The sequence below is a fragment of the Malaclemys terrapin genome, chromosome 5 (genome assembly GCF_027887155.1).
Source record: "Malaclemys terrapin pileata isolate rMalTer1 chromosome 5, rMalTer1.hap1, whole genome shotgun sequence".
Taxonomy (NCBI): Eukaryota; Metazoa; Chordata; order Testudines; family Emydidae; genus Malaclemys; species Malaclemys terrapin.
In genome coordinates this window covers 131293706-131314703 of record NC_071509.1, presented here as the reverse complement: position 1 = coordinate 131314703, position 20998 = coordinate 131293706, and the positions used below count along the sequence as shown (strand labels likewise).

The 20998-nt window shown below is 44.4% G+C and overlaps 1 protein-coding gene across 1 annotated transcript in view; it reads right to left on the bottom strand.

The window, feature by feature from the left end:
• Positions 1-9072, bottom strand: part of MOB1B (MOB kinase activator 1B) — a 67332-nt gene extending 58260 nt beyond the window's left edge. The window contains exon 1 of the mRNA XM_054030119.1: positions 8995-9072. Within this exon, the coding sequence (XP_053886094.1) occupies positions 8995-9008 (14 nt within the window). The 5' untranslated portion in view covers positions 9009-9072. The remainder of the gene's footprint in view (positions 1-8994) is intronic.
• Between the last annotated feature and the right edge of the window lie 11926 nt (positions 9073-20998).

Sequence of the window (20998 nt, the reverse complement as noted above, 5' to 3'; positions counted from 1 at the left end):
GCTGAAAAATGGGCTCGTCAATCTAGCAGAGACGGGTATAACATGAGCCAATTACTGGAAGCTGAAGCTAGACAAATTCAGATCGGAAATAAGGGATAAATTTTTAACTGACAGTAATTAATCATTGGAACAACTTATCAAGGGTCATGGTGGATTCTCCATCACTGACCATTTTTAAATCAAGACTGAATGTTTTTTAGAAGATGTGCTCTAGGAATTATTTTGGGGGAAGTTCCATGGTCTGTTTATACAGGAGGTCAGACTAAATGATCATAATGTTCCCTTTTGGCATTGGAATCTATTAATGAAAAAGCAGGTCATATGAAAAGCACCTCCTGTAGAGAATTGAAGTGAATAGAAGATCCATCTTGTAATCAGTTATATTTAAACTGGTCCATACTCAAAATGGCTGGACACACACTGTTTGAGAAAATTCAGTCAGAACCACTGCATGGTACTATAATACTTCAGAGTATCTCTCTATAGGAGTAATCTCATTTTTAACCTTCCATGTATTTCTTCGTGAAAAGATGAGTCATACAAAGGGTTTACTCAGGAAGAGCTCCCACCGGAGTCAGTGAGAAAAGTAAGAAGGAACAAAAGAACTCTCATCCACACTTTCAAAGGAGTTTTTAGATTTTTTTCAGCTACCTTTTGATAGATCAGTCTCTGCTGTTCCCCAGAGGATAATACTCAGCATGATGATACAAATGCATTCCAGTAGTTCTCCTTCAATGGTGCTAGCAGTGTCATGAAACAGATGATCTAGAGTAGTGGTTCTTAACCTTTTGAGAACCCCTCTGGTTCTCAAAATATGTTCTCACATCCCTTATCAAAAATTGTTTAAGTAGGTCAGTTCTTTAAACCTAGATAGATCATAACTATAGAATGATAAAATTTGTTTGTATATTACAGTAATCTTTAAAAAATGTATAATGTTAATAAATACATAGGTTTGATGAAACAAAGTAGTTGTTCTTACGTGCCTGTGCTTAATTTGTGTTTTCAATGATTTACCTTCTAAAAAATCCTGGCATGTCTCCCACCCCCAGAAAGGACATCTCGCACCCCCAGGGAGTGCGTGCACCCCAGGTTAAGAACGACTGATCTAGAGCAACTCTTGCCAGTTATGTGTTATTGCCACAAAAGCAAAACCAGGTACAGAGCAAGCAATGTCAAGCCAAACGATGATTCTACAAGATGCTTCTAGATGGCTATGTAAAAAATACCATGAGAAGGCAAAGCTAAACATTAGATTCATGCAATCCCACTCAATTTAAATGTAATGGGAAGAAAATAAAAGATGGTCTGTAGGATGTGACAAAGGAATATTCACTCATTGCCAGAAAGGGATTCTGCAACAACTGAGTCAATATGACTGATGACCTTCCTTGCTCTAATCCTCTGACAGTAAAGTTTCTCATACAGTTACATCTAATTTTTTCAGCAAGCTCACTGTTCCCCAGATTTAGTAGGAACGTTTTGGTTAATTAAGCAATAAGACATGCCAAGGCATATGTTGCAGTTTATTTTATTTGCCGGTAAAATGTCCTCTTAATATCTCCAGTACCACAGTATTTCCTATTGTATACTACTGCAGAGCTAAGATAGACTAAATTAATTAAAAATAGCCTTCTAGTTTTTCCTTTTTAAAATAAAATCAAGAGAGGTTTTATTTTCCTAGTTAAGTTTCATTTACTTATTTTCTTTAGCGTAAAGTTGAGCACTGAGGCTGCAAGTTAAGTACTAATGGAAACAACAATAGTCTAGTGCCAAGGGAGGATAAGTAGAGGTCTAAACACATAACGGAATTGTCAAGATTTGCTAATATAGGCAAGCAGTTTCATGAACATATCCGATTTGTGTCCATGTACCAGAATATCACCATGTTTATGAAGTTTTAAAAAAGTAATATTTGCAACAACAGTTAATATACAATCACTTCCAATGCCCATCTTTGTCCCTTTGCAAATAGGGGACAAAAAAATGTACCTCTGGTATCTTGTTACCACAATCTCCTGTAGAATGGTACAGTTCTCAGTTCAAGGACTTAGTACAGTCTTATCAAAAACGCTTAGGATGTACTTTCAAAAGAAATATTATTATAGGATCAAAATAACCAATGTTGCACACAGAAATCTTGCCTTTGAAAGTGGTCAGGGTTCTGTTCTTATTTTCATTTTACAACTATAATAGCTAGCAGTATAGGCTCAGAAAAATAAACATCAAGGGGAAATTAGAAGTATGAAACAATTTTGGCATAAAAGCACACACTTAGGAAGCAATTAAGATGCAGTAGTTAAAATTGTGGTGGTGAACATGTAAGAAATCTCCACAATGAACTATTCATTTCTTTGTCAATGTCTTCTTGTTTGTTTTATAAACTAATGCTTCTTTACCAATTGGCATAAATAAATAACAAAGCCCAACAGCAGCATCCATTCAGTCCTTCATTTATGTATCTCAGAACATTAAATGTTATGTGCAGAAGTCTTTCAGTTGTGATCTCTGGACTTTAAAATTCATTGCAACATCACTAATATCATGGAGCTTTAAAGTCATCCCCATAATTCTACCACTCCCAGGGTAGTACTATTTCATCTTGTAGCTGGGACCTGGGAGCTCAAATGAGCATACCACACAGCTTCGGCTCCACAGCCCACCAATAATAATCTGAGGGAGAAGGAGCAAGAGCTCAAGCATGGTAGACTCAAATCTATTTGGGGGGAAAAAAGACCCTACAGTTCTTTGTAAGAGCATATGGGGTTCCCCGCATCAGGAGGTATTTCAGTTTTTATTTTGGTTCAATGAATGGGGTGGGGTAGTGGCACTGATGAAGGAGAAAGTCTGTCCCAGTAGCCCAGGGCTTGGGAGCAACCCTATGATAAGGCAGTGTATGTGTAATACTGAAGAAAAGTTTTCTAGAACTTTTCTGAGTTCCCAAGGGATTATAAAAGGGAAAAATAAAGCAACAAGCATTTTAAGAGACATTGTCAAGACAGTCTGATAATTGCAAAATAAATTATATTAAATATGGGGCAACTAGGAAAATGGGGGTTTTCATTTAGGTTTGAGTACTGTGTTCAGCATTAGGGTTTCCGACAGCTTTCAAAGAAAGTATCACAAAGGGATACAAAGTGAAAGACCGGAGCTGCCAGCATGGGAGCAAATCCTTGGACCCTGACCCTTTGAAAATAGGAGCTGAACAGAAGTACTCAGAAGTGCTGAGTACTTTAGCTACAGCATTTGAAAATACTTTGTTTTTTTTGATTTTTGGTAAAACCCATAATCCAATCATCTTTATAATTACTAAAAATCCTTACTGTGAAATTAAGTGTCACAAACTGCTTCCATATACCATAGCCTCAAGAGGTATTATTATCAGGACTCTTTGGATGAGGCTGTGGCATATGGAACCAGCTGGAATTATTTAAGCTCAGTACCAATGTGTACACAAGAACAAATGGATATAAACTGGCCATCAGGAAGTTTAGACTTGAAATTAGACAAAGGTTTCTAAACATCCGAGGACTGAAGTTCTGGAATAGTCTTCCAAGGGGAGCAGTGGAGGCAAAAGACATATCTGGCTTCAAGACTAAGCTTGATAAGTTTATGGAGGGGATGGTATGATGGGATAGCCTAATTTGGGCAATTAATTGATCTTTGATTATTAGCAGTAAATATGCCCAATGGTCTGTGATGGGATGTTAGATGGGGTGGGATCTGAGTTACAGAGAATTCTTTCCTGGGTGTCTGGCTGGTGAATCTTGCCCACATACTCAGGGTTTAGCTGATCGCCATATTTGGGGTCAGGAAGGAATTTTCCTCCAGGGCAGATTGGCAGAGGCCCTTTTTTTTTTTTTTTGCCTTCCTCTGCAGCGTGGGGCACAGGTCACTTGCTGGAGGATTCTCTGCACCTTGAAGTCTTTAAACCACAGGTTGAGGACTTCAATAGCTCAGACATAGGTCAGGAGTTTATTACAGGAGTGGGTGGGTGAAATTCTGTGGCCTGCGTTGTGCAGGAGGTCAGACTAGAAGATCATAATGGTCCTTTCTGACCTTAAAGTCTATGAGTCGTGACACTTTAATTTCACAGTAAGTAAGGTTTACTTGAGACCTGGCACTGCTGCCACCAGGGCTTGGAAAATTCCCTTGCATATGGTGAGTAGGACGCTTTCCCAGCTAAGTTTCATTAGCTTCAGCAAAATCTAAACTCTCATGAGTTTCAGTTTTTAAAAAAAGGAAGTTTCTAGCCCCTTATAGTTGCAAAGAAAACCTTCCAAACACAAACAGAATGTCATCAACATGGGTGTCCTTCAGAATCTGCAAACAGCGTGTTCCAATGCCTTTACAGTACTGTAGCTCTGAAGTCTCCCAAACTGTAGCAGAGTGTAAACTGAACAGATGGTGGGTTTTCACAACTGTTATTGGGAACCCAATGAGCACCAATGAACCTGACCAGAATCAGGTCAGTTTCATTCTGCAGAACCTTAGGAATCTTACAAGAAGCATCACTAGGAAGGATCCCCCAACAATACAGGTTAGGGACAGATAAAGTAGTAGAAACGCCGCCCCCAACCTCCTATTGCAGCAGCCAGGACACTAGAGCAGGAGGAGGAAAGAGAGAGAGAGAGAGAGAGAGATTATTGTAGGGAGCAGAACAATAGACTGGTTTGACTTCTGGCAAAGCTGAGAAAAGTAAAGAATAGCCAGACAGTTCTTCCAGACCACTGAGTGGGCTAGAGGAGGCACAAAAGACAGTACTTGTCAGTCTAAAGTATATGTATTCTGCAATGTATCTGCTATGAAATGTGTTTATGATTTTTATAATTCTGATTTTGAAGCGGACCTGCAAGAAGTAGTGAAGGAAGGAAGGTGGGAGAAGAGTAGAGACACATTCCCTTTTTGGCCTCCATATGTATAAAGGAAGCCTGAATTTAGTAGATTTAAAAACAAAGAAGTCGGGTCTTATCTATACATCACGAAGAAACAAAAAACGATATCGTCAGAAGCACATTTTTTCCCCTTTGTTTACAGGCCACATTCACACTGATGTTTATTGGGCGATTGCTCACATAAATGTTACCAATAAATAATGCATACATCCCAACAAATATAAGCTTATCCCTCTTAACTCCCAGAAATTGTTTCCTACAGCTCTTTTTCGCCGGAAATCTGCACTTGTCAATTCTGACTGCTCATTTTAATAAAAAATATGAAACTGTATATTGGCCTGAAGGATGGGGGGTTACATAATCTTAAGGGTACACAACTGTTAGATAAATACTTTAGGATCCTGAATTATGACAGGGATTTTTATTAAAAATCATTTTTTGATGTAGCTTCTTTGCTAGGGCAGTTTTAGTAATTCAGGATAGCAGTAGCAAGTTGCCAGATGGTACGCCTACAGAACTATCTTTAATTTCTTCCTTGGAGATGCAGACTATGATTTCTGAAACTCTGCTGTAATTTCTTTTTGAAAGGAATCTGTCAAACTTTTTTATTTTTTACCCAGCTTTTGATAGCACGACCTGTTAAAGAGTATATTCTGTATCTCTTTTTTTGTTCCCCTACAGATGTTTACAAGGATCTTTTCAACCCGGGAAATACTGATTATACAGAGAAAACAGTGAAAGTGACAACATGCAACACTGCTGTCAAATACAAGCAGTAAATAAAACATATTTTTTAAATTCATTAACTTCTCTCAATGATAACATTAGATATTATTTTTGGTAATAGTAGGTACACTTTTATTTTAAAAGAAATGCTATTTTCACGTTGAAAATGTCACGTTGAATTCTTCCTACATAGCTAGATAAGAGTGAGCCAAATTCACTCCATGCTGACCACTCACTGACCCTATCAAAATAATGGAATAATCATGGGTCTGATAAATGGAAATTGAGAATATTCCTCACATTACAGGAGGCGCTCAGTACCCAGCATGACTGCTGTGTTTTTTGGAAACCCAGTTGACAAAGAGAACGTGGGATTTTTATCTTGTTCTTCAGTGGCAAATTGGAGAATTACAGCATTTACTGAAGATATAACCTGCACTTGTATAGACGATTGGTACATCACCATATGGTACACCTAACAGAAGCATCTTTATAAAACCTTCATAATAAAACTGCACCAGATAAATATAAAAATGTGTAACCAGTTGGAAAATAAAAAGAGAGCACTGTATGATTGGACTGGAGAAAGGGGGGGAAGGAGGGAAAAACACTGTTACCTGCAGCAGCAATTAAGCCTTCTCCTGAAGCTATGTCTAAAAAAGTGTGTTTATTTTGTAGCCTAAAAAGTGAGTGAGATATTGAATATGTAAACACGTTTGTGTGTTATATAAGATTTTGTTTTTGATGGGTGTAACCAGGATAATAAAAGATAATTCCGGGGGGTGGAGGGAGAGAAGAATTGAGGAGACATAACATTAACCTTTTTTAGGAAAATGCTTGAAATATCTACTTGCCAATAGGAAGCTGAAAGGTGGGGAAGAGAACAGGCGTAAATTTCTGCTCTATTTAAACTTTAAAAAAACATTTACGTTTGTAAATTTGAAAGAAACTCTTTCAATTATAAGCAAATGCAGTGCTGTCCTCCTGAGTCTGCAGACAGCTCCAGTACCTTTGCTGCTGTTCCTAGCTTTGCTGAGCAGCAACAGAAACAGGCACTGAAGTTATTTGTACAGGAAGTTGACCCTGACCAATGGAGGCTAGGAGGAAATGGTAGAGTAGCAGAGACCTGTTTCACCCCATTCCAGAAGCCAGGAGGCTCTGGAAAAGGAGAAGAGACAGAAGTTTATCTTTCTCTTTCAGCAGCCAAAGAAGGTAGAGCTTCACATTTTACTGACACCAATTAGCCAGGGGCCATGGATTATGAAATCAACGCCCCCCACAACACACACCAGTATCCAAGGACAGCATTCTGGTGTTACCCTCCCTCATTCCCAGCAGCTTGGGATGGTGGAGGAGGGGCACAGCTAAGCTTCTAACCAGGACAGTGCGCCAGCCACCCAATAATCTTTTGTATCTACCTCTGACTAGCAAGCTTGGTCATTCAGCTGGTAGATATCTACCAATTCTAGCCTGGACTAAGATACTGCATCTGCAATTTCAGGTGAATTGGGTTGGTGTTGGCAAACTTAACCAATGTAATGACTAGATTTATAAAAGGAAGCTAGTATCAATCTTAATTAGAGAGAGAATAGTGTCTCTCCATGATGAGAGAGTCACTACTACTCCAGTTCCCAAGAGGAAAGTATCTCCTCCCATGCTTTTTAGAATTAGGCCAACCATATGGCATCTAACAGTTATCAACATAAGCCTTCACCAACTTTCAGATACCATGCCACTGGTCCAGCAAAGACTTATGTATGTGCTTAATTTTAAGCACCGGTAGGTTTTGTAAATTGGGGCCTAAATGGAGTTTAACTATTAAATGGTATCTTTTTCAGCTGTGTAATTCCACCCCCTCCTCCTTCTTTGGAGTGCATCTCAGTTTAGTTAATAGGTCACTGAACTGGTTTACATTAATTGTCTTTCCACTCCCAAGGGGAGAAACAAGGATCATTCAGTTCCACTCTAGTCTATGAAGCTGAATAGCAAGAACATAAGTATTACATGTGTCTGATTTGTCACTAATTCCTATAGGATCTTTGTATCCTTGCAGTAAACAATTGCCTTCTCATTATTATCTATCCAGTCAGCACCTTCTTACCTACTTGGCTTGCTATGTTTATAGCAGATGAAAGGTAGTCATCTGCCCAAGGAGTATCTGAATCCTTAATTAACTTTTAATTTATAATGTTTTATAAGGCTGAATAGACTACATTAACACATCAGCCAAAATACCTCATGGTAAAAGGTTTTTGCTGCACATATTTTTATTTAGTTTGAAAAGAAAAAGTCTAATTTAGTACCTTCATAGTGTTTCCCTCTACAGATTTTTTTTCCCCCTCTACAAATTTTTTTTTTTTTTACGAACATTGGCCTATTTCCGTACCAAATATTACCAGTTGAGCAAATTCAGAATAGTCTTTGCACAGTAACATTTGAGAAAGTCTCACTTCTCTATATTAACGGAGTGCAGTGATTTATTTCCTGTATTTTTTTCCCCTTTAAACCTCTCCCTCCCTTTTCGTTTTTTTATTTTATTTTATTATTTACAGGCTCGAGGAACGAAATATGCCAACATGTTTCCCTCTATGAAAACAAACTGTGCCCTCTGCATGCCCGAGAGATATTTACAAGGCTGTCTGGTGGTCCCAGTCCTGTGTAATCATGACCTTCTAATTTTAGAAATCTACCCTTTCAAAAGAAAAAGTTAAACAAACAAACAAACAAAAACAGGACTCACAAGAACCATTCCTCCCCATTGCCCCAAACCCTAGGGTTGATGTTAAGATACATGTAACAGGAAGAATAGAACACCATGTCACACCAACACTTGTATGGCTGGTTCGGGGCCAGTACAGAAAGGAGGATGGGGATTTCTCAGGGTTATTGTCCAAGATGTCCATTTCTCTACAGCAACGGCTGTACTCACTGCTGGCCTTAGCCCAAACCAGAGCAATAAGCCGTGTGTGCTGGTGGCAGGGGCGATCGTGCTGTGCCTACTTTAATCGAGGGCAGCCCTGGCAGGGAGAGCGCCGCTCTCTTCAGCCGGGCACGGCTGTGGGGCGCCGGGCGAGAGGCGGGGAGCCAAGAGCCGGGCGAAGGGGGTGAGCACAGCGCCTATGCTGCGAGAGGGACCCGCTCATGGTGGCTGTGAGGAACCACTAGGGAGCCTCTGAGCGGCTTCCTAAGCCCAAGGCAGCAGCCCGGGGCCGGGTACCGCGCTGTACACAAGCCCTGGCTGGCTGCATGGGAGACAGGGACGAAGGAAGGAAGATGGGGGGGGGGCTCCAGGGCAAAGAAGCAGAGACGGGGCGCGGGGGGACCGGCGGGGAGGGGGGGCTGGCGGGGGCACCACGAGCCCGGCGCTACTCACAACAAGAAGCTCATGGCGCAGGCGGCGGCGGCGGCGCGGGACCAGCGAGTGGCTCCGCTCTCGGCTCCCAACGGCAGCGGCCGGCGCAGGGGGGCGGGGGAGAGCGCGGGGCGGGGCGCGGAGAGCCGGGGCCTCCCTCCGCCGTGCGGGGCCGGGGTCCCCGCAGCCAGTCCGCACGGCGGCTGCCCCGGCAGTGCCCTTGGGCTCCTCCATCCCCGCTGCTTCTGGCCACCCCACCTCTTCCCCCCACACACCCTGACATTGCCCCCAGACACCCCCCACCGCCCCCAGCATCCTCCACCACTGCCCCAAACACCCCCCCAAACACCCCCCCAGCATCCCTGCCACCCCCAAACACCACCTACTACTGCCCCCCACACACCCTGACATTGCCCCCAGACACCCCCCACCGCCCCCAGCATCCTCCACCACTGCCCCAAACACCCCCCCAAACACTGCCCCCAGCATCCCTGCCACCCCCAAACACCACCTACTACTGCCCCCCACACACCCTGACATTGCCCCCAGACACCCCCCACCGCCCCCAGCATCCTCCACCACTGCCCCAAACACCCCCCCAAACACTGCCCCCAGCATCCCTGCCACCCCCAAACACCACCTACTACTGCCCCCCACACACCCTGACATTGCCCCCAGACACCCCCCACCGCCCCCAGCATCCTCCACCACTGCCCCAAACACCCCCCCAAACACCACCCCCAGCATCCCTGCCACCCCCAAACACCACCTACCACTGCCCCCCACACACCCTGACATTGCCCCCAAACACCCCCCACCGCTGTCCCAGCCGTTCCCCACCGCCCCCAGCATCCTCCACCACTGCCCCAAACACCCCCCCAAACACTGCCCCCAGCATCCCTGCCACCCCCAAACACCACCTACTACTGCCCCCCACACACCCTGACATTGCCCCCAAACACCCCCCACCGCCCCCAGCCGTTCTCCACCACCCCCAGCATCCTTCACCACTGCCCCAAACACCCCCCCCAGCATCCCTGCCACCCCCAAACACCACCTACTACTGCCCCCCACACACCCTGACATTGCCCCCAGACACCCCCCACCGCCCCCAGCATCCTCCACCACTGCCCCAAACACCCCCCCAAACACTGCCCCCAGCATCCCTGCCACCCCCAAACACCACCTACTACTGCCCCCACACACCCTGACATTGCCCCCAGACACCCCCCACTGCCCCCAGCATCCTCCACCACTGCCCCAAACACCCCCCCAAACACTGCCCCCAGCATCCCTGCCACCCCCAAACACCACCTACTACTGCCCCCCACACACCCTGACATTGCCCCCAGACATCCCCCACCGCCGTCCCAGCCGTTCCCCACCGCCCCCAGCATCCTCCACCACTGCCCCAAACACCACCCCCAGCATCCCTGCCACCCCCAAAAACCACCTACCACTGTCTCTCCCACACTCCCCCATCCCAACACTTCCCCCACTGCCCACCAAAACCACCTACCACTGTTTCCCCCAAACACCACATACCAGTGCCCCCTGGCACTAACCCTACCCCAACACCCCCTCCCCAAACACTGCCCACAGTGCCCCACTGCCTCCCCTATACACTGCACCCCCTCTCCAAACACCACCCATAGAACCCCACTGCCTCCCCCACACTCCCCCCATCCCAACACTTCCCCCACTGCCCACCAAAATCACCTATCACTGCTTCCCCCAACACCACATACCAGTGTCCCCCGGCACTCACCCTGCCCAAACACCCCCTCCCCAAACACTGCCCCACTGCCTCCCCTATACACTGCACCCCCTCTTCAAACACCACCCATAGCACCCTACTTCCTCCCATCCAAACACTACATCCCATTTCTACAGCACCTCACTCCCCCAAACCTCCTACTGCCTCCCTTTTAGTACCTCACTCACCTAACACTACTTCCTGCAACACCCTCTCCCCAATCAAGGCACCCCCCTACCAGCACTTCCTCCAAATACCTCCCACCTCTCCCCCATTGCCTCCTTCCTAACCTCCAAGAATCCATCTGCAACAGGACAGCTGTCTCCGCCAAATCCCCAATAGCATTTCCCTCATAATAAGCCTATCAGCATTCCAGACCTTCCCCCAAACCTTCATTAGTGCTTGCCCCATCCAAAGCCTAGTGCTTGCCCTACCAGTATTTTCCTCATAACATACCCTCAACACCTCCCCATTAGCATTTCTCTAAACTGAAGACTCCCCCACTACACCCCATTCCCAACACCCACCATTCTGCACTAACATCTCCCAGTAACAAGATTAGTATAGTGGACAAGGCACTGGACTGGGACTCTGAAAACCTGGGTCCATTTCCCAACTGACTCACAGATTTCATGTCTGTCCTTGGGTAAATCGCATAATCATTCTGTGCCTCAGTTTCCCATCTCCTGCAAAGACAATAGTTCCCTATTTCATGAGGGTGCTGTGAGGATAAAATCCACTAATTAGTATGATGCAACTCAGATATTTTGGTGAAAAAAGACATTTAAGTAGATAGCATATCTATCCAAAGCCCCCAGCATTCCCTAAGTCTCCCTCTCCCCACTTTTCCCAACAGCCCCACAAAACACCCAAGCCCCCCACTCATACCATTTTGTCATCATTCCCTTGCCTTCACTAAAGCCAAATGCCCCTTTACACAACAGCATGCCTCCTAACAGCAAAACCTTCCCAATTTACCCCATCTCAGGCCACCCCAACAGCAAGGTCTCGCAAAAGCCCCTTCACCCAAACCTCCACCACTCAGTCCAGTCCACACTGCATACTCAGGACTGCCAACCTGTGTGTATAATATTCATTACCTTAGGTGGTTCAGATAAACCACTGAAATTATCCTACCTCTGTTGTTTGTCAGGCCCCTCTTTAAGGTATGTTTCATATAAGGATGCAGCACTCCCTGCTAAGACTACAGCTGCAGGAAACATTACTGTATGAGGAAAATATATGGCTTTAACTTACAAATTGTCACAGGACAAACATGCAACATAACATTATGCATTCTGCAGCCTATCGGCCCTGAGCCCTCCCTTTCTTCACCAAAAGGAATTTAATAACCCATTAATGTCCTATGAGTTAGGTTTGCAAGGAATATAATACTTTGCACTTCTATAGAACCATTTTTCCCCCACCCTGAAATATTTGCTTTAGTTCCACAGGAATTAATTCAGGGAACTCCTATGGCCTATACTGGAGGACATACTAGATGATTGCAGTGGTCCCTTTTGGCCTTATAATCATGAAACTATTAACCTTCCATTCAAGGAACTCAAAAAACATTATCCCGATTTTACAGTGGTGGAAACTGTGGCACACAGAGGTTTATTTGCCCACCAACAAACAGGAAATATGTGACTGTCAGAAATAGAACCCACAAGTGCTGGCTCTCACATTTCTACTCTAGTCACTTAACAATTCTGAGGAAAGAAATCAAGTGCTTTAAAAATATCAAGACAAGTAGGAACCCTAGTTTAGTATGTAATCTTTGTCCAACCAGGCTAAACCCAGCAGTCAGTTAGGGCCACACCTCTGAATTAAAGATCAGGGCAGTTACAATCCAATCCAGTTTGTGCAAACTGCTGCACTCAAACTTCTTGGAAATTGCCAGCATTGCCCTTACCTGAACCCCCGCCCTAGTAACTTTCCTTTTCCACAGGAAGGTGGAGGTATAATCTCTTCTCTCATTAACAGGAGTTCAGTGTGCAAAGTGCTAGAGATACATTTTGAAATAAAAATCAATGCAAATAATCATAATATTTTGCTTGCAAGTTATACTTTGATTGAATAGTGGGGAGGCAGGTGTTCGCGGTCCAGGAACCCCAACCAGGGTGGGCGTCCAGTGTTCAGGCAGATTGGGACCCTCTTCCTTTTCGCGCACCCAGATCCAGGGACCAATTGGGACTTCCCTCCTCGGGGCTGCCCAGGCGTGTGCCCGGCCCTTCATGCGTGGGGCCGTCTGACCGAGATCACCGCTGTGCGAGGTCGAGCAGCTCCGGCAGACCACCCGGGGTCCAAAAACCTAGGGAGCTGCAAGGCTCAGCAGGGCTAAACACAGTCACGAGAGCGATCAGGGGCGTGCTGCGGTCCCCCACCACACCCCACGGGCCCACACCACGCACACCCTGCGGCGCAGGCGGTGGGAGGTGGGATGGCCGTCGGCGTTGGTGGGACCCTCATACCGCCCTCTCGCTGGAGCCCCAGTAACCCCTGCTGCCCTCCCTGTCTGGGTCGCTGACTTCTTCTCTAGGTTTTTTTCCCCCTTTTCTTTTATATGGGGGGGAGGGATAGCTCAGTGGTTTGAGCATTGGCCTGCTAAACCCAGGGTTGTGAATTCAATCCTTGAGGGGGCCATTTAGGGAACTGGGGTAAAAATCTGTCTGGGGGTTGGATTAGATTAGATTAGATGATCTCCTGAGATCCCTTCCCATCCTGATATTCTATGATAAGGGACCCAACATCTGGGTGGAATTCAGGGTGCACAGCACCTCTCAAAAGGTGCTCAGCAACTGATAAAATCAAAGTATTGGAGAATAGCTGCAGGCCACATTTCTGGGCTGTTTGGACTGTGCTTTGGGTGTCCCTACCTTACAAGACAACTCCGAAGAAGTGAGGTTCTTACCCACGAAAGCTTATGCTCCCAGTACTTCTGTTGGTCTCAAAGGTGCCACAGGACCCTCTGTTGCTTTTTACAGATTCAGACTAACACGGCTACCCCTCGGATACTTTACTTTTCTTGGGCTCTCACCCAGTTGCTGCTTGTATTCTAGTCTAAACAAAATAAAAAGTGCAATCTAAAGATATAGGCTGTTGGTGAAACCTTAGTCAATGGCAAAACTCCTATGGCTTTAGAAGGCCCAGGATTTCACTCCTTTATTTAGTTGCTGGGTGCAAGCAAATGCCCACTGCAGGATCCCTGAGTTCCACGTCAGTGGCTGTAGAGTCTGTCCATGTGGAACAACTTGTAGGATCAGGGCCATAGTTTGAGACAAACAAACAAAAATGCAGTTTAGCATTCAAATACACGAGAAAGGCAGGAGACCTTCAGGGTTGCTGTAAAGCAAGTTAGACTTCGCCAAAAGATATTAGAACTTAACACAGAGTTTTAAAATGTTTATAGGAAAAGTTCTAGGGGTTTTTTTTTTTTTCTTCAATAATTTGCCTTACAACTTTAAAAGTCTCCTGCTTTACTCATGCATTTAAAAGTTGAACAGCTTTTTCTGCGTTCCAAACTAAGTCAGAATGTCACGTTGGTGTCTCCCTGCTCTATTCATAATATATTTTAATATTCTGTATTCAAGACACTTTTTAAAAAAATGATTTATTGGGGAGAACTGGAGTGTAATTAGAATGCATTTAAGATGACATTGCACTTTTATCAATACATTTGTTAACAATCTGTATCTAGAGGGTATTTCTGCATTTGTTGGCCAGGTAGATCAGGCCCTATGCCAAAAAATATTGGGGGGGAAACGCAAATGCAGATCTATTCTGGTTTTGACCTGAATAATCCGCATTCCCTCCTCCCCCTCCTCCCACCCAAATGCACTCTTCTGCCTGCAGAATGTTGTATTTTAGTAGCAAGCTAAATTTCAAAGTCTTACTGCAGTATACTATAGGAGACGCTTTACCTTGGTAACTGTCATGGGAGATTACATAACCTGTATACTTTATGCCTTGTAGCATTTTTCTATTCCTAAGGGCAGCAGAGTTGTTTATTCCAGACAGTGGGGATATGAGGAATCAGCAGCAGACTGCAGTGTTACATAAGCATAGAACTGCTCAGCTGAGCAAGTAAAGACATGTTGAATCTAACAGATAGGAGGAGACAGAGGGCCAGCACCAGCGCTAATAGGTTCTTGGGCTGCCACAACATCCACAACACCAACCTAAGTGCTTGGAGAATTAAGAGCCAGAAGGCCTTATGCTCCACTAAAAGTACTGCTCACAGGAACCTGATTGGAAGAGCTTTGGAGCCCCTGATTGGAGCGGGTACACTATTTAAGCCGGAAAGAGACAGAAAGTAATCCGTGCAACAAGATGGATCTTTGTTTCCTGCTACAAAATACTGTGCTGTCAACTACTTGACTCCCAGCCTTGTCCCCGACTTCAGTCACGCCCTGCCCTGTTCCCTGATCCTTTTTGCTGAGTCCAACACTTGGTTTGACTCTCTGACTTTGATCCTGGGGTCTGACCCTCGTCTCTGACTGGTTCTGACCCTTGGCTCCATTTCCTGTCTCCTGCTCTGACTACTAGCTCAGACTGCCCATGATAGCAATGGCCTCACATCTACTTTACCACAAAGCATAAAAAACTACTCCGAAGGGGCCCTAAAGCTAACACTTGACAAAATGCTTTGGTTCCAAATGAAAGTTTCCAGGTTCTATTCACTAATCAACATTAATTCATTTGATGCTCGTAGCACAAAAATGTACTTAAAATGATATGAACTTTCTAAGGTGTATAGTGAGAGGAAAACAATGTTTAATCATAACATTCACTTCTGCAACTAATATAATGTAGTACATTAATGCCAGGGCTCTAGGAATATTGTACCCTACATCTTGGATGAACTCTACAGTATATAACAAGGTGTTTTTTTAGCAGGTGTATTGTTTTCCTGATTAATGTACGGGGAATGGATACCTAGATGATTGATTAATATGATAACTGAATATTTACAGGGGGATAGCTGACAGACTCCATGGTCAGTACCTCTAGAGTTATTTTCGTGTACTAAATCAAATCCTGAACAAACAAGCAAAGCATGAATAAGTGATTTTTACCCCAGGAATTACAAAAGATTATGTGACGGAACATAATTCTCACCCCCGAACCAGAAGTAGGACACGTCTTCAACCTGACCGTGTCCAGTTACGGCTGGGTATTAGGAAGAATAATAAATATGGTCATTTGTTACCTCCTACACATCCCATGGATTTCTTCTACCATGCTGTGTGTGGCCCCTACTTCCTGACATGCTAACAATATGCATCTCTGAGATAAAGTGTGGAAGCTTTCTCCAGCGATCTCCACGGTGTTTGTGATATGGAGTTCCTTTGCATGGGTTCATGCAGATTTTATTCCCTCATGCAGCTGAGGCTCAGTGATGGATGTTTTGCAGTATCATTCAATATAGCCCAGAGTAGGCACATAATATGATACTACATATGCACAGGGTTTGCAGGTTAGGCTATTAGAATATAGACTAGTCTCCTAAGAAAAATCATGGAAACCCCATTACTTGAATCATTTAAAGTAAAACAAATCACTTATGACTATACTGAAGGCAACAATTGTGCTTTGGCAAGGTGATACGCAGAGTATCCTACTGGAAGAGTAGCACCTGTTCTGATGCATGACTTGTTCAAGACTTTTCTTCTTTCTGCATCTCAGGCTACAGAAAACAAGAATTTGTGTAAGTAATTTTTAACACACAACTTTGCTACCAATAACATTGTTAACAATGAACAATACACTGTCTTCCTAGGAATATAAATCCTCTAAATCCTTAATCAAATATGATATTGATGGGGAAGCTCAGAGGTACTTATAACAGATTTCTGACGAATAAATAAATACAAGGTGCATTTGACATATGTAATGAACCTTTTTCTTATCCTGGGTGTAGGGTCTTTGCTTCATTAATACATTCATGTTTATATATAAATGTTTTGTTACAGGAATCACAGTGATGCCCGGAAGATATCAGTGTCATATTAAGCCATAATACATGTGGAATCATTGTCATATATTGCTTATAGGCTGTTTTGCCAACAAACTGTTGCCTGCTAAAGGTAATCTTGCAGACACTTTGAAAACTGCAAGATGGGTTCTAGAATGGGATACTATCCACATAGATATTCTTCACATCAGTGGAGGAACAGATATGTTGAAGGCAAGATGGGTGAAAACAGATGTGCATACACCTACTGTTGAAGGGAATCCTGCTTGTGCCCTACTCAGTTGAGAAATCTTCGAGAACAATTTCTCTATATGAAAATAAGATCTATGTAGCACTGCCATAGTCAGCGAGGCTCAATGATCTGGTTTTGCAGAGAAAAGCTGTCTGGCCTGAAAGCTGATTTATGTTATAGGCCAAACTGTCAAAAGCAGCTTCTAAAATTGTACCTGCAAAGTTTCTGCACTCAAGTTTTTGTATATGCAAAACTTGGGTCTGCATATTCAAATACATATTATGAATGCAAACCTCGGGTTTGGCACAAGTAAAAACCTTGAACATTAAAAAACAACAGGCTCGGCTTTAAAAGCAAAGCCATATATGTGACTTCTTGTGTCCAAAATCCAATAAATTTGAGAGGACTGTTGTCCAAGGTAACAAAAGTCCAACTCATCCTATTACATAAAATTGTTTACAAATATGAGCAAAAATTAGGAGAGAAATAGATTGGTACAAAATGGGCTGTTTATTTTCAAAGAATGGTAATAAGGGGCCTTCAAGACTCCTGGTAAAGTCATGCATTGGCATAACAAGCTCATTCTAGAAATGGGAGAAAGTGTTTACAGTTGAAATCACCAAAATGTTTGGATTGGTTAATTTTAATGGGAGAGGTTGCCTCCCCTTCTTTGACATTGTTTATCTGGGGTTGCACTAGATAGAAGCAGTGGAATGTGAGAATGAAAGGTGTGAGCTTCACTGTCATGGCTGCCAATACCCCCACCATCTTCTGGAAGCCTGGGATCCACCATGACAGGGTGGGTTTTCACTGTTCCCATTCTGAAAGAATCCTTACCGGAGCAGATCAGAGAGAGGGAAAACCAGAGAACATCACCAGCTTTGGCTAAATCCTGACAACCTTGCATGCAAGCCTTAGGGTCCTGCTGTCACGTCCTCCCTTGTGTCATTTTCCTTTCCTACCTTTTTTCTTTTCTGCATTATTTCTTTTTGCCTCAGACTGATAAGAATTTGGCTTATTTGGCCACGATAACTCCACCTTTTTAAACGCTGCTGTGAGCCTGTGACCAGAAAGGCCAGCTAACAGCAATAGCTTGAATAGCCCAGTGCACAGGTCACAGAGTGGCTGATCAGATAACGAGCTGGGCCTGTATTACTCCCAACAGTGAGGATGTAGGTGAAAGTCAGTACCAGAAACAGAAGCTGCATATCTATTATTCTTTTCTTTCCCCTATTGTATGCTTGTCTCATCTTAAAGGAACAACAACAGCAGTTCTATGCCATCTAAAGTAACCTTTTCTCTCCGCACCAAAAAAAAGGACAGTTAGGACTGTCTTTAATACCAATTAATACCATGTAAAAGACTCTCAAGCGTAGTGATGGTGGTGGGTTTCCCTATGTACTCCTTTAAAGGAAAGGGCATAAGGAATAAATAAAATAAAACTAAAAAAAAAACTTAATGCTTTACATTCCATATACTTTAACTGTTTATCCTTCTTCTTCGGTGTCTTTTTTAATAAAAAGTTTAAAAGATTGTAATGGCGGTTATTACAATGGGAGTAAGCCTACAATAACTCAACATGAAACCCTGAACCATACTTCACTGTTTAATGTTGTAACTGAACAAGCCTTCATTTGCATCTTAAACCTAATTGGGCCTGAGATACCCATTTATCAACCCAACAGGACACATGTATCTTAGGGCTTGTTCATACTTTACTCCTGGGGAAATTCTGCGCCACTGTACATGTGCAGAATTTATATCCCCCGCAGATTTCTTTGCTTCCTTGCAGAAAAATGACTTTTTGATGGGGAAGCAAAGGGAAGCCACAAGAGCAGTCAAACGACCCTCTCCAGCAGTATGTTTTGGGTGTACAAGGCAGCTGGCAGAGAAGTAAATCACTGTGGGGCAGGGGGCAAGACTGGGGAAGACCCGACTGAGCTGGGGAGGACGGGACTTACTCTTCCCCTGCATGGCATCCGGGGCTATGTCAGACCCACCCCCAGATTTCTCCCAGCTGTAGGAAGTTCTGTAAACTGCCCCCCACACACACTTCCTGCACCCATCGCTCCTCAGCTGCAGGGGGAGGGATCACTGTACAGGGAGCTGCTCCCCCATCCACCCAACCCCCATGCATCCAGACCCCCTCGTACCCAGACCCTCCCACTGAGCCTCACTCCCTCCGTACCCAGAACCCCCTGACAAGCCCCACTCCCCCTGCACCTGGATCACCCTGACAAGCCACCCACACCCGGATCCCCACCCTACCAAGCCTCAACCCGCTGCACCTGGATCCCCACCCCACTGAGCCCCACTCCCCCTGCATCTGGACCTCCCCCTGAGCTCCCCCTGCTTACCTCTATCCCCCCCACCTTCATCTGGACCCCTCTGCAGAGTCCCATTACCATTGCACCTAGACCCCCCCACACCCAGATTCCCCCACTGAGCCACCCGCACCTAGATTGCCCCACACAGAACCCTCTTAACCCACAACTGGATTCCCCCCACGCTAATCCCCTCCCTGCCCACACCTGATGCACCTGGCACAGAGGGGCAGGGCCCTGGGATGTTTCTGGGGCAGGCCCAGTCCTTGAGCTGTGTTAGGTTTGGTGCAGCCTCACCACTGAGTCCATGTCCCGCGGGGGAGGAAGCTGCACAATGATCTCTCATCTCTGTGCAGCCAGTGGCCTGTGCTTCCCAATGCCATGCTGGAGCCTCCGCATTTATATGACATAAAATTTGCAGAATTTTAAAATACTGTGTGCAGAATTTATAATTTTTTTGCGCAGAATGCCCTCAGGAGTAACACTTAAAATGCTACAGTGGTGCAGCTACGCTGCTACAACACTTCAGTGAAGACCCTACCTGCATTGATGAAATAGCTCGTCCTGTCAGCATAGGAATTCTACCTCCCCGAGAGGAGGAGAATTCTCCTGGTTGACCTATTGCTGTTTACACCGGAGGTTAGGTCTGTTTAACTGCATCGCCAGGAGTGTGGATTTTTCCAAATTAATATAGTTATACTGAGCTAATTTCCTAGTGTAGATCAGGCCTTATTCATTTGAGACCATTCCTCTTTTTCCTGCTGCCTTCACCCTGTTAGTTGCATAATTTCTTTCACCTTAGTGACCAAGCTTTTCAAAATAGGAAACAGTGTTTTAGAAGGGAAAATAGGAACTAACTATAATTTAAATGGGAGAGGACAACATGGTGTGAAAGTTACTAGTGACCCCCCCTTAACAGAGCAGCCTTTATGTCAACCAGTGGCCATTAGGGGGAAGCAGACACTTCAAGTACACAGTAGCCTGAACTTTTCAACTATCTTCCCTTCAAGGCCTTAAGGTAGTTGGAGCTGGTCCCAAGCCGGTTTTCACGGACCAGATAGCAAAAGCACGGGTCTGACAACCACCAATCAAGTGTTAACACTGCAAGGACCTTTGTCTGAATGTGTATAAAGAATCTGTAAAATGTGTGTAAGACAGAGTTTTTGTACTAAGGTGCAAAGCTCTCCTTTCTTCTGCAGAATAAAGCAACTCTTCCTTATCCCTAAAAAAACAACAAGGAGTCTGGTGGCACCTTAAAGACTAACAGATTTATTTGGGCATAAGCTTTCGTGAGTAAACACCTCACTTCTTTGGATGCATAGAGTGAAAGTTACAGATGCAGGCATTATATACTGACACATGGAGAGCAGGGAGTTACTTCACAAGTGGAGAACCAGTGTTGACAGGGCCAATTCAATCAGGGTGGATGTAGTCCACTCCCAATAATAGATGAGGAGGTGTCAATTCCAGGAGAGGAAAAGCTGCTTCTGTAGTGAGCCAGCCACTCCCAGTCCCTATTCAAGCCCAGATTAATGGTGTTGAATTTGCAAATGAATTTTAGTTCTGCTGTTTCTCTTTGAAGTCTGTTTCTGAAGTTTTTTTGTTCAATGATAGTGACTTTTAAATCTGTAATAGAATGACCAGGGAGATTGAAAGTGTTCACTTACTGGCTTGTGTATGTTACCATTCCTGATGTCCGATTTGTGCCCATTTATTCTTTTGCGGAGGGACTGTCC